Source organism: Pyxicephalus adspersus, chromosome 6 (assembly GCF_032062135.1).
Source record: "Pyxicephalus adspersus chromosome 6, UCB_Pads_2.0, whole genome shotgun sequence".
In the NCBI taxonomy this organism is placed as follows: Eukaryota; Metazoa; Chordata; class Amphibia; order Anura; family Pyxicephalidae; genus Pyxicephalus; species Pyxicephalus adspersus.
The window spans coordinates 31,812,511-31,825,570 of NC_092863.1; the positions used below are offsets into that span (position 1 = coordinate 31,812,511).

Sequence of the window (13,060 nt, forward strand, 5' to 3'; positions counted from 1 at the left end):
CCTCCTGGGATACCCAAGCCACGCATTCCCCTACACTGGGGGGGGGGGGGGGGGAGAGAATGCTGATCTCATGTGCAGTTCTCCCCCTCCCGCAGGTGGAGTCACGTGATCGCACCCCTGCGCAGTGTGAGATTGCCTGACTTAGCCAGAAAGAGGAAGACGGCGACATACAATCCTGGGATGCCAAGCTGCTAGGATTGAATTTCCTCCTGTGGGCATGTAAAGAAGTTATGTTTTTCCAGCCTGGTCCATCATGATTGCCGAACACAGAAGAAGGTGAATATATATGTAAACAGGCTGACAAGTAATTTTTTTGCAGAAGAGGCATTGTCTGTTCATTTTGGAATAAACCTGCCTGCTTGCATTTTTTTTTTTTTTTAAAGTTAGGCTTTCACCAAATTTTCAGTAACATTCATTCGGCTGTGATTTTACACAACAGTCATCTTGTCAACAACATCAGGTTTCTCATATAAACAGATGAATTTCTTCTGTGTATTTGGTTAAAAATGTTCACCGCATCCAGACCTTTAGAATAGGATCAGGAAATGTGTGTCTGTTGATCCATTTTGAAACATTCTAGGGGAAAGGTTAATTTGGTCAGGTTATCATTTTCTAATGTTTTTGCTGCTCGGAATGCTGGAGACGTTAGCTAAGCATTCCATGTCCCAATTCTAAGAACAAAAGTATACATGTTACCTAAAGTGCTGGGGATGGATCTAAATAGGATCAAGGAAAAAAAAAATGAAAATATTTTGCCTAACCAGTTATACCTCTTGGAATCTGTAGATATTGGTACCCAGCAATTTTTCTAAATGCCGCACAATATTTGGGCAAATGTTTCTGCAAAGTATACTTTTAGCAAAAAGGAATTTTAATAGTGTGTGCACACACAAAATTAATTTTCTACATTTCCTGATAATAGACAAAGACATTGAATGTGTATAGTTAAAGTGGACCTGAACTCCAAAGTGAAAGATTTATTAGAGAATATCTACACACGTTACTTTTCCTAACCTGTATCGTCAGGGTGCCCAGAGATCCATAGCTGTACATTTTTAGTATGAGATCTAAAGAATTACTGCCTGTAACAAGCCACCAACATCATAGCTCTTTTATGCAGACATTAGGGATCTGTTAGGAAAGTCAACCTGAAGAATGTTTTACTATACTGGCCAATAACAAATATTCTATGGATGGCAGCTATGGTACATGTAAGGCGGGTTCTATGTACAATGCAGGTCTGCTCCTATTGGCTGTTACACTAGCCAAAAATAATGGGCTAATGTGTACATAGCAATAATCCGCTTGTTCTAAAATTGCCATTTATATGCTCATGTTTTTCGACTTGTATAGTAAATCATCACAAAGGCCCTGCACATGCCACATAATTGTTCTAATTGGCCAGTCCTGTGCAAATTGCTAGCAGATGTGATGGTGTTTACCAGCCCCAACAACCCATTCTGATCTATATAATCAGATAATGCATTAATGTGTCAATTTTCATGTTGCAGTTGAAAACAAACTTTTATACCTGTAGTGGGTAGAGGGTTCTCCTAAGTAAAACAAAATTACAAGGACAGGTGTACTTTTATTACATATGTAAAACATGTGTACTTCATTTTTTATTTTAGTTTTATTACTTTTTTTAGTTCCCTCTAGTGAATTATTCACCAAGAATAAGCCCCACTCTTACTACTGGCAGTACCCCAACAACACAGGGAAGTAGTTGGTTAAAAATGCCATTCACGTAATAACTAGCTGTACTCCAATTTACCTGGACGTCTGGTGGATTCCTGATCACCAGAAACCACTAACGCCCAAACATGTAATCTTGGAACTATATTTCTGTGGTGAATTAACATTCTCTGGTACTGTGAATGATGTTTGAAAATATACAGAAATATAAACTATAAAATATAAACATGTAAAAGCAGAATTATATTTGGGTGAACACTGCCCATGTAAATATGAAAATGCTACTAATCTGCGCTGAGTAAGGAATGAAGGCAAACGGTAAAACACCTTTAGCATAATGAATGTGACAAACTATCACTAGCAAACAATACCATGACAAGGATAAACGAAAACCTTCACAGATATTTTACACTGTTTACAGTCAGCATTTCAGCTCAGTAATATAGTATTACAATATAAAAAAAAAAACATATTTTGGATTTCAGCTCAGGGTGAGAATAAACAAGTACCATACTCCTTACTTTGAACAAACACAGCAATATATGTCTTAGGCTGCAGGCATGTACAATTTTTTTTGCTAGAAATCACACTTTCAAGTGACAGAGAGCAACAGATGAATGAACAAGCGTTCAGTTGTATAGAGAGGAGGAATAAAAATGAGCAAACGGCACGCCGCTGTGCTCTCTCCTTTGACTTGTATGGTAGTTGCTCCAATTTGGTCAGATTCTTGCACATGTCAGAAAATAATAATGGGTGCATATTATTATTTTTACTTTCTAACTAAAAATACACTATTACATACATTTGGAAGTCCCGCTATGGAAAACCAATAAACATGAAACTACTGATGGACCCAAAAAAAGTCACCTGCCAACGATCACCTAATGACATTTTGTCAAACACTCTGTGCAAAGTCTTATGGCAGGTTTTAACACAACACAGTGGCCCAATAATATGTCCCTGATATTATACTCTCCCTGCTCACTTGCCTTTACTGACAAGAAATCATTTTACCGATTGCGAGTATAAAATATTAATTAAAAAAAATAAATTTCAAAAATCACATTGTCACTTAGCGCCTCCCCCAGGTTAGTGATTGGAGAACAAGCTGGCATGTGTGGGGCTTTGTGCAGGAACAGTAATGGCTGATTTGCCATAGGAGAAGCAGAGAATGGACTTAATTTATCCTGGTAAAAGTAAATAAATCTAAAAGCATTATGGGAGGGTGAGGCTACTTATAGTTATTTTAACAAGAACAGCCTTTAGGCCTCATTTAAATAGAGATTAGAATGGAGTTGTAAACGAAAGTCATGAAATCAGCTGCCTAAACCTTTTGACACTTTGTACAACGTTGGTGCTCTCCAACAGCCCCTGGAACGTATACCTGGCAAAGGAGATTGTTGGCTATGTCTGGGTTTTTTTAGCGCTTGTAGGACACTCCTAATCCTATATACTAAACGAAGGATGTAAATATGCACTAACCCAACCTGTGCGAGCACACACAACCGACGCGCAAAGTGTGCACGCCACCTTGGCTGAAACAGTTGTCATGGTGACAGGTAAATGTGCCAAAACAAAACAGCAGGTGACAGTTTCCATCAGTGTGCTCTACTCCACAATGTCATTGTCCTTACAAATATATTTATTTCATTAACCTCCCTAGCGGTACATTTCTGTCTGGATTATGTCTAAAAGCGGTACATTGTTTTTCATGAATTTTTTTTTTTTCAGTATAATATAATAGTATGAGTATAATAAAGTTTGAAACACAAAATCATATAAAATAATAAATTATACTTATAATATATACTGTAAAATAAATGTTCATGAAAGACAATGTACTGCTTTTACACCTATAAATCCAATGTATTGCATTTATTAGTTATTTTTTATTGAATGCAATACAAATGGATTTTGAATTTCCCGCCCCTCCAGCAATGTACACACGCACCAACGTCGCCGGGAACTCCCCGGTGCAGAAGACGCCAGAGGAAGAAGAAAGAAGACAGGGATCGCCAGCGGATCAGGTAAGCGCTGTATTTACTAACCTTCCCATAGGTTTACCTACCCGGAATGTGCAACTTTTTTCTACCCCGAGTCACATTCAGGGTTACAGCTAGGTAGGTTTAATGAAAACTTTCCCTGGACGCTCCACCCTCCATGATTGCAAGTCATTGCTATGGTTGGATTTACAATTCTTTTGAGAATCGGGGGTTTTCTAGTGACTTCTATTAGAATGTCTGGGCCCACAAAGCACCATGAAAACTTTACACAGAATTGCCATCCAAGATTGAATATCATCTAAAAATCTGTACCATACAGACTTGTGACATAGAAGGCACAGAGAGGTTGGGTGGCTTTATTCAATCTTAAACAAGTTTATTGTTTGCAAACCTAGTTTTACACACAGCAGTTGTCAGGCATCAGGAATGGGAAGGTCACGCTTGGGCTTGAACATTTCAAAAGATCAGTTTTATTCAAAGCACCATAAGGGAACAACTGCAAGTTGATGTTTGCATTCTATATTGGGAGTTTTATTCTCTTACCCGAACCATTCATCAGCCACCTTACCTGATGTACATATCATTCATTGTGTCTCAAATAGGGCGACTGCCATTCCTGACATACAATGGTCATTAAATTGCTGTAAAACATATATTTCTGTACAAGAAAGGTTATGTCTTTCTAAGCATACATCTATTGTACAGCACAATTCTACAAAATCTCCCAAGAAAATATAAAATAGGAAACACAGGTTTGAATTAAAGCTTTTACTTATAAAGCATTCCTTGACCTCTGCAGGGTTTTTGTTGTAGGTATTTTCCAGCATCTCAAAAAATCATGTGCCCTCACCAGTGCCCAGCATACAGAATAATGGCCCTCCCACGATTAGGACAACCTAAATGCTTTATGGCCAGGGCCTCCTTGTACAGAAACATGTTTTAGCAGACCTGTACCCCCCCCCCCCCTTCCCCAATATTTCTTTGCAGTATGTTGTGAAGTCGGCACATCATAATGGACCTGTAAACATCTCTGGGCTTGGAGCACAGCCCATAAAAGTTTTTAGCTCATATCAACGAAGAATCTAAACAGACACCGAACACCAGGATTGTGGAGTCAAGGCTAACTATGCATCTCGTCAGGCAAGGGGTGTGCGAGTTTAGATAGGGATTAGTCAGTATGGCAAATCGGATAAATCCCCTTGTCTTGTTAAAGATTTATTAGCATTTTTGAATCAGCGTGCAATAGAAATGCAATTTACTGCATGCCCAGAGATGTAAATAGGCCCTTAAAATCCTACAGAAGAAAATAAACCCAGAGAATGGGCCCTTGATTGCCCCTCCCTAAAATGCCACAGCTGCCAATTGCTTTTATTAAATAATGCTATGCATTAAAAAAATAAGTGGGCTGTCATTACTGCTTTCTGAAAATGCTTGTTACCTGGTTGTTTCTTGTATCTGTATTACTGAGTCACTGATCCAGAATAAGCATGTGAATAAATCACTAAAAGGACCCAGGCAAGATGTGAATGTACGCTGCCCTGTCGTGTGTTGGGGTGGTACAAATATTTGAATAGGCTGCATGGTAGCACATCACACTTATACGGTGGTCACTTTAATACAAATAGCTTGTTAAGTCTTACTCAAAACAACTGTGACATTAAACACTACATATACACATACGTTTGTATAGATCAGATTTCTTTTAGGTAAACCTGTCCTGAGGGTGTGTGGACATTCTCCAAAAACACAGTCAGCGCATGGATCCAATACATGTACATTTCATGCGTTATGTCCCTTAACCTTTTCCCAGCCAAGTATAAAGAGTTACATCCTCAGCGGCTTGTAAATACACTCCGGGCAATACAATGATTTATATTTCTGTAGCAGACTGGCCTATAAGGTAGATGCAACCATGTGGTGTAAATTTACCATTTCAACTATGAGCCACCGACTGAAAATTTGGATTTGATAAGCAGTAGTGCAAATATCAAACAACATACAGATTGCCCTACCACATTTTACTCTCCATGGTCTGTGCTTTCAGAAAATATTTAATGTTTTTTGGGGGCAATTTTTAAGCCTAAAATGTGCATTTTACACAGATGCAAAACTTTGGCATTGAAACCAGGCCAAAATTGAGCCGGGTGGGAATAAATTGTAGGTGGGTGGCAGCCACTGTATTGTGACCCAACTTTTCAGTAGCCACATAAAAACAGCCGGGTGGTTACTGAAAAGTGCCGGGTGGTGCGCCCAGCTAAAAGGGGCTGGGGAGAACACTGAATCACAATACAAAGTCAGCACTGACAAAATAGGTTCATATGTTGTTAATATGTTCTCATGTTTTGTCTGACTTGATCTTTAACTGTCAATCTACTAGAAGTACTAACAAGCATGCTTTTTAGTAGAGACAGAAGAACCATGCATTTTTTTTCTATTTTGAGTACAGTCTTGACACAACCCTGTACTGAAACAAAGTAACATCATCCTGACCTGGACAAGGAAGAAGCCAAACACTTTGCACCTAGAAAAAGAGCGGCCCCTAAGTATTGGAAGTGTTTCTTTTAGCATGCAAGTGTGCAAAATATGTCACATTCATTCTAGGGCCACACCAGATTAAACTGCAGCCATTACCTATAAATCTCAAAGGTGGTCATTTTATCTGCAGCGAACTCAATAGGATTCCAAAAAGATAACTGTTAGCAAGAAATCTCTCTGTAATAGAGATCACCGGAGAAATTCAATGCTAAGTAAGGGGGTTCTCTACAGGCATTCAGCCTGTATAAGGGCCCATTCATCAAAAAATAGTGAAGGAGTATGAACTATAAAAACACCAAAACTTAATGGCAAATTTGAGATCTAGATAGCTATAGCTATGGTAGCACACAGCTATTACAAAAACAGGGCAATTGTTGAAAAAAAATGAAGTGGCAAAATTAGAAATTTCTGTATTCTCCATTTTGGAAAGCATCAGCACATTGCTGGCCAACAGTACCAAGCCTATCCTAAATATCTTAAACAGCAAATACTGAGGAATACTAACAGATTTGGAGAGTACATTTCCATTTCAACACCTGTTGGACAAATGTGTAAATCTTGCTGTATTGGTTAGTCCCACAACATAACTTTTCCCTCATACATTTAATGTGTGCACTACAATTGGTGAAGGGTGTATCTGTGTATGTATATCACTTGATTTTGCTTAATTTAGTGTTCCACATAACATAACACTAAAGCTTTGTAATTGCACAGCTTACCAATATATGAGAAAAAAAATCAGTGCCATCTTAGCTATGTGGTCTGATTATAAAAGATAAATCTGCATTCTTCCACAAAAAGCAGTTATCAACTACATCATAATGCATTAAAAAAAAAAAGATGTGCTTAGGAAAATGCAAAGGCTGCCTTTTGAAAATACTAACCGCATGGCTGTGGTGCTGATCTACTGGTTGCTTGTTCTGAATGCCGCCACTTTCAACCTTATGGTGCCCAGGGGCCGTTAACCTGACCCGTACCCTTTTTTATTTGCTTAGAAGCATAACATACAACATTTGCAATACAGGGTCTACACAGATATAAATGGGAATGGCTGTAATGCTGCTCTACTAGAGGCCTTAACAAAGATACAGTATGTACACATTGTGAACCATTTCTGTTGTTGCCCCTACCCCCTAAAAAAACATTCATATAAAAGCAAAATGTAAATACTTCAGGGTTCTCCCCAGGCCCTTTTAGCTGGGCGCACCACCTGGCACTTTAAAGCACCCACCCGGCTGATTTTGGGTGGTTACTAAAGAGTTTGGTCACAATACAGGGGCTGCCACCCACCTACAATTTCTTCCCACCCGGCTTAAAAAAATTTCTGGGTTGAGCACTGTACTTTATACCTTGACTTCCAGCTCATTATATAAAAGGAACCTGTGAAAGCCAAGGGGCCCCTTGGTTCCCTGGAAAGAAGATCAATGAATTTTGGGGTTCCACAAATCTTTATACAACTAAATACAGGGCGATACAGACCATTATCCTTTAATGGGATTGCTCCTGGGCTCTAAGGATGTTATACTATTATCAAGGGATATAGAAGCAATAACCAATGCACAATTATTTCTACACTGGGATATAAAAAGATTACACTGAAGCTGTTTATAGCATGCAAACCTTCTGGGCAGCACTGGAACAGAAAGCGGTCACTAAGAGGCACAGCTTTGTTCCTGATATTAATAAATGGTACCATAAGCTTTAAACGTAAAGGAAGCATTTCTGTTATAGACAAACCATTCAATATACTGTATAATAAACCCAAAAATACTATTTAAATTCAGAAACGTTTACCAGAGATTCAACATTGAGAATTGTCCCTAAAGCATGCAAAGAAATAGAACTATTGGTAGGATCACCATGTATTATTAGTATGTGAAGAGGAAATAACACAAAAAACATGTAAATGCTAGTGGCTAACCAGAGACATTTATGTTTTTGGGGGGTTTTTTCCTCTTTTTTTGACTTTGCCCATTATTTTACTTTAAAGAGACCCTTGTCACTGTGGGCTAACATGGCAAATTATTATTAAACAGGATTTATAAACCACCAACATATTACGCAGCGCTTCACATTAAATAGAGGTTGCAAATGAGATACAGATACAGACAGTGACACAGGAGAAGACCTTGCCCTGAAGAGCTTACAATCTAGGAGGTGGGGGAATGCACACAGACATGCAATCTGTATTACATATACTTACAATAGTACTTCATTGCCAAAATTTAAAATTGCCCAGTGTAGACATCTGCATCGCTTTTCAGTCTAAACATTCTTAGACATCTGGGTCACTCACTCCAACCTTACTATGTAGCAACTTTCTCTACCAATCTTTTGTACAAAAGGCTTTAAAATACAATGATGATGTATGGCCAGAAGTCAACTTCCAACATCCACCAAAGTGTGATTGTTAACAAGACCAACAATCCTGAAATCTCTCAGTAGTACAAGTACATGCAGTCAAATGTTTAATGGTCATGGTAGAATGTGGTGAGAGGGTATGTTTAAAGAATTCCAGGATTTTATGTTAAGAATTTGCACACGTTACAGCTTCTCCCGAGGTCCAAGTGGCTGGGTTTTATTCGGTGTGTAAAGTATTTATTTTCTAGTAAAGCACAGCAACCTGGACATTGCTTTTGGCCTCAGGAGAGACAACTTTTGTACAAAATCCTGAAGTTTTTATTTAAAGGAGCAGGAAAGTTAGAACAAGATGTTTGGACCTATACCCTAACACAGGACTAATGCATCAGAAGATAGAGCATATAGAATTATAAAAAAAAATTAGTGGCTAAAGCTCCAAAGACGAAGTGTATATTGAAACCAAAGCATTTACACCTACCTACTGATAGAGGACTTTAAGGGAATAAAACAAGCTGATCACTAGGCTGTACATTGTGACATGTTCATTTATAAAGCCAGTAAACAGCCCTTGTGTATTCCACTACTGATGGTGAATATTGGGTATCCCTGCTAGTGGTTTATTTAATTTAGAGGTTGATGAAACTGCAGACCCGTATTAGAGAACGTTCACCATTGCACTGGAGGACTACTAAAGAAATGGCTTAACTTTTGAATGGGCACTGCCATCTTTTTTTGATCCTAAGGCTGGAAGTTGTAGCCTTACTGTCAGTCACCTATATGCCGTACATGTACAGTGATTCTGGCCATGTCTCTCTTCTCTATTTGTTTACACAGAATGCTGATGACAGTCCGTAGTAAAGCGGGAATGATTGCTGGTACAGACACAGGAGGGAGGGGGCCGCTGCAGACAGTCATGGCTGGGACAGAATCAACAAGCATTGGGTGAGGAAACAATATTATTTCATGAGACTACAGGGAGAGCAAATAAAAGCTTCTGTATGGAAATCTACTCCAGGGAAATCACACACACCTTTACCTTCATATGTTCAGGTACATTTTAAAGGGTTCCACCAAACAAAAAAACTCTTCTGTCAAAGAAGTTTGTCAAGATGTACCAGGGCGAAGAAGCTCCCATGTGCCAGACTTTTATTGTCCCAACCCAGCCATTGAAGAAGGTTTAAGATCCTGAACCCAGAAGAAGACCCGATAATATGTAACACTGAGGGGAGTGCGGACATCACAGGGCTGGAGGGGTTCCTTGTGCCGGGAAAGTCTACTATATATAATATATATCACTCCTAGGGGCCCAAAATAGAACAAATAGTGTGGAAGTTTCATTTTACTTTAGGACAAACCCTAAAGCAGCTTTTCCCAACCTTTTTAATATGGGGGAACCATTGAAGTTTCTTGACTTCAGGGAATCCCACCTATAATTACTATACCCACAGCTCACAGTATATTATTGTGGTGGTAGAATCTTAGCCAAATAATATCAATGAACTGACCTGAGAATCAAGAACTGCTCATTGCTGGAAGAACCCCCAGCAACCTCTGGAGGATCCCTGACTGAGAAACATTGATCTATAACAGGGGTGTCACACTCAAATAGACAGCGCGCCAAAATTAAAAACTTAGACAAACCTGAAACTGAAAAACTACAATTCCCTGCATCAAGAAAACAGTCCAGTGCGGGGCCTAATGTTATGAGTGGCTGGAACTCCCTCTTCACTGAAATAGCACAGCTACTACAATTCTGTGCGTCTATAAAACAGTACAATGTGGGGCCACGCATAGGCAGAGAGGCCGCTGGTCTATAGATGCGAGTGATGCCAGGAATTGTAGAAGCGGTGCTTTTTCAATGCAGCGGGGGGCCAGCTGCAATTCATATTAGGATTTTTTTAGGGGCCAAAATAAAGGGGTTGTGGGCCAGATTTTGCCTTCGGGACAGAGTTTGACACCCCTGATCTAAAGATCTCATATAAATGAGATTTAGAGCAATATATATTTTTCCAAACGAAACAAAGCCTAAAGTTTGCAAAGTGTGTGTTAAAATTCAGCGCTGAATACAAAGATCTGGTAAACATTTGTGTAAATCCTGTTTGAAGTGCAGCGCCAACCTTTTATATACCCCAGGTTTGGGAAAATAAACCCCTTGGGGTTTTCAATGCATATTTTAAGGCGATAACGCGTATTCCAGCATATGGGCAGAAAGAGGGAAACGTGACGCAGCCATAGGAGCGTTGACATGTGATTGTATGTGTCCATGGATGTAGAATGACAATCATATGGAATACATGTGATGATCTCCCCGCACGCTAACATATGCTTGGCGTGTACCTAATACGTGAATAGGATTACACAGGATCACCTTATTAAATCTTTTCTGGCCGGGGGAGCAGATCTTACAGAATGATCCGGCCGATGGTTTCTTGTAGAATTATTGATGTACAGGATGGCAGGATGTTGTGGCCATACCATTAGTAAATATTGACAATGTCGATCATTAGGCCAACAAACAAGGAATGTGCTGGGTGTAAGTCACACATTCACAACACAAAGCATTTGCATATGTCAAACTCCACAAGTTCGCCATCATTTATTCCCAGCGAATCCTCTCGTTCACTATCTCCTACCATAAGGCACAGACCCATCCAGCTACGCCCTTTATTAATATAAACAATCACACAGGACAGGCAGAGCACACACAGTCCCTCCGCCAGCCCTCCCGGTCACACAGCCCGGCTCTTGTAGTTTAATGTTTATACATTTCTCTCCTCTGAGGCCACGATCCGACAGGTGCGCGGGCACGTGAAAAAGAGGGCGGCGCTTGGCACACCGAGAGCGCGCCCCCGTAAACGACGCTTAGTAGTAAAGGGCGGGAAGGAGGTCTATAGCAAATTGCGCACGCGCCACCCTGAGCCAACCCACATAGCTCATGCTCAGTACAGCTTTTGTGGTTCGCGCGAGCGCAGTAGGCCCGCCGATAGGAAGAGGAGGGGGCGGCGGGAGCGCGCACAAGAAGATTGTTGTGGGGAGTGCGCGCTTCCGCGAGAGGTGCCGTTATACAGTACTAACAAGCTGGGTGCTGCAAAACAACTTACCCCTTTAAGACGCTTCATAAGTGTGCTCTTCGGGCCGCTCTTAGCCAGTCCCCGTTCTTCAAGTGCCGCTCTCAAATCAGTGACCCGAAGGCTGTCCAGCGGCCTCCCGTCCAGCGTCACGTCTTCTAGTTCTGCCATTTTGTACGTCGTCGTACCAAAACCCGGCAAAAAGAGGAGCACCGGCTGCGGGGCGCTATACGACCGAGTTCGGCCGATCCCGCTGCGTGACGTCAGCCTCGGGCACTTCCGCCTCCGCGCTCGGGTCCAGTCGGAGAATCTCTTTTTTCCCCCTCCTTCCTGTTACCTCACATTCGTTTAGACGTGCGGCTCCGCCCAAATTAGCCTCACTTTCGTGGTAAGTACTGTTTGTTTTGGATGGATTATCCATTCTAGAGCAACAGCTACATCTAGTGGTCGTATTGGGTAAGGCAATGGACGCTCATCATTGGCTTCCCCGTATACAGCATACCTGTAGAACCTGTTGCCAAGCTTATAGTGCTACACGTGCTCTAGCAATATGTAAAATCAATGTGATAGCAAATTCCCTAAAATAGATCCGTAGCTAGGAAAGATCACATACTAGATCAGACTGCTCCTCCCCAGCTATTAGATTGTAAGCTCTGCTGATCAGGGTCTCCTCCTCCTGTCACTGTTTGTACTAAAGTTTAATAATAGATTGCCAAAAGGTGACACCAGATCCTGTGTTAGTGCTAAACCTCTGCAGAAGTATAATATCACTGAGTTTTATGGTGTCCTTTGCTTTATCTAAATCCAGGATCCATATGGGAGATGCAATGTGATGATTTACCATCTAACCCAGACTGAGGGCCTTCTGTTGTTTAAAAAGCTGTCCCGGTACCGGTTTTTCCCGTTCTCCCTGCCGATCTAGGGGTCATAATCCTCTCTGTCTGGGAGGGGTTCCCAGCACCTTGGATTTGGGTGTGGGAGGAATCCAAAGTGCTGGAGATTTTATGAAGTTCATCTGGCTCCCCTGTGACATATTGGATGCTTTACCCCAGCCAGGCAGTAAGTCTGGCTTTAGTACAAGAGGTAGATCACATCTTGTGATGGGCAGAAAGTCAGGTCCACATACCACTAGAGAAGTGACGTCCTTCAGATCCCTCAATGGTGGAAGTAGTCTCTAAATCCTAAGCTGATGCAGGTCATTTTGTCTGGCATTTTCTCCAATATAAGTGTTTCCACCACCAAAGCTTCTCCTGCCACTCCTGAGGGGAATTCATTCCACCAATTGGAGAGCTGTGAACTGTCCATGTAGATCAGGGGTGTCAAACTCAAATACACAGAGGGCCAAAATTAAAAACTTGGACAAAGTCGCGGGCCAAACTTGACACTGAAATAGCACCG

The 13,060-nt window shown here is 40.8% G+C and overlaps 2 protein-coding genes across 4 annotated transcripts in view; one reads left to right on the forward strand and one right to left on the reverse strand.

The window, feature by feature from the left end:
• LOC140333440 (uncharacterized) overlaps positions 1-11,994 on the reverse strand; it is a 30,893-nt gene extending 18,899 nt beyond the window's left edge. For 2 of the 3 annotated variants that reach the window (XM_072415124.1, XM_072415123.1), the window contains exon 1: positions 11,696-11,987. In XM_072415124.1, the coding sequence (XP_072271225.1) occupies positions 11,696-11,833 (138 nt within the window). In that variant the 5' untranslated portion in view covers positions 11,834-11,987. Of the gene's footprint in view, positions 1-11,695 lie in introns of all 3 variants that reach the window. The other variant, XM_072415125.1, reaches the window with a different exon arrangement.
• Positions 11,631-13,060, forward strand: part of C6H14orf119 (chromosome 6 C14orf119 homolog) — a 6,464-nt gene continuing 5,034 nt past the window's right edge. The window contains exon 1 of the mRNA XM_072415128.1: positions 11,631-11,648. The gene's annotated coding sequence lies outside the window, so the exon portion shown is untranslated. The remainder of the gene's footprint in view (positions 11,649-13,060) is intronic.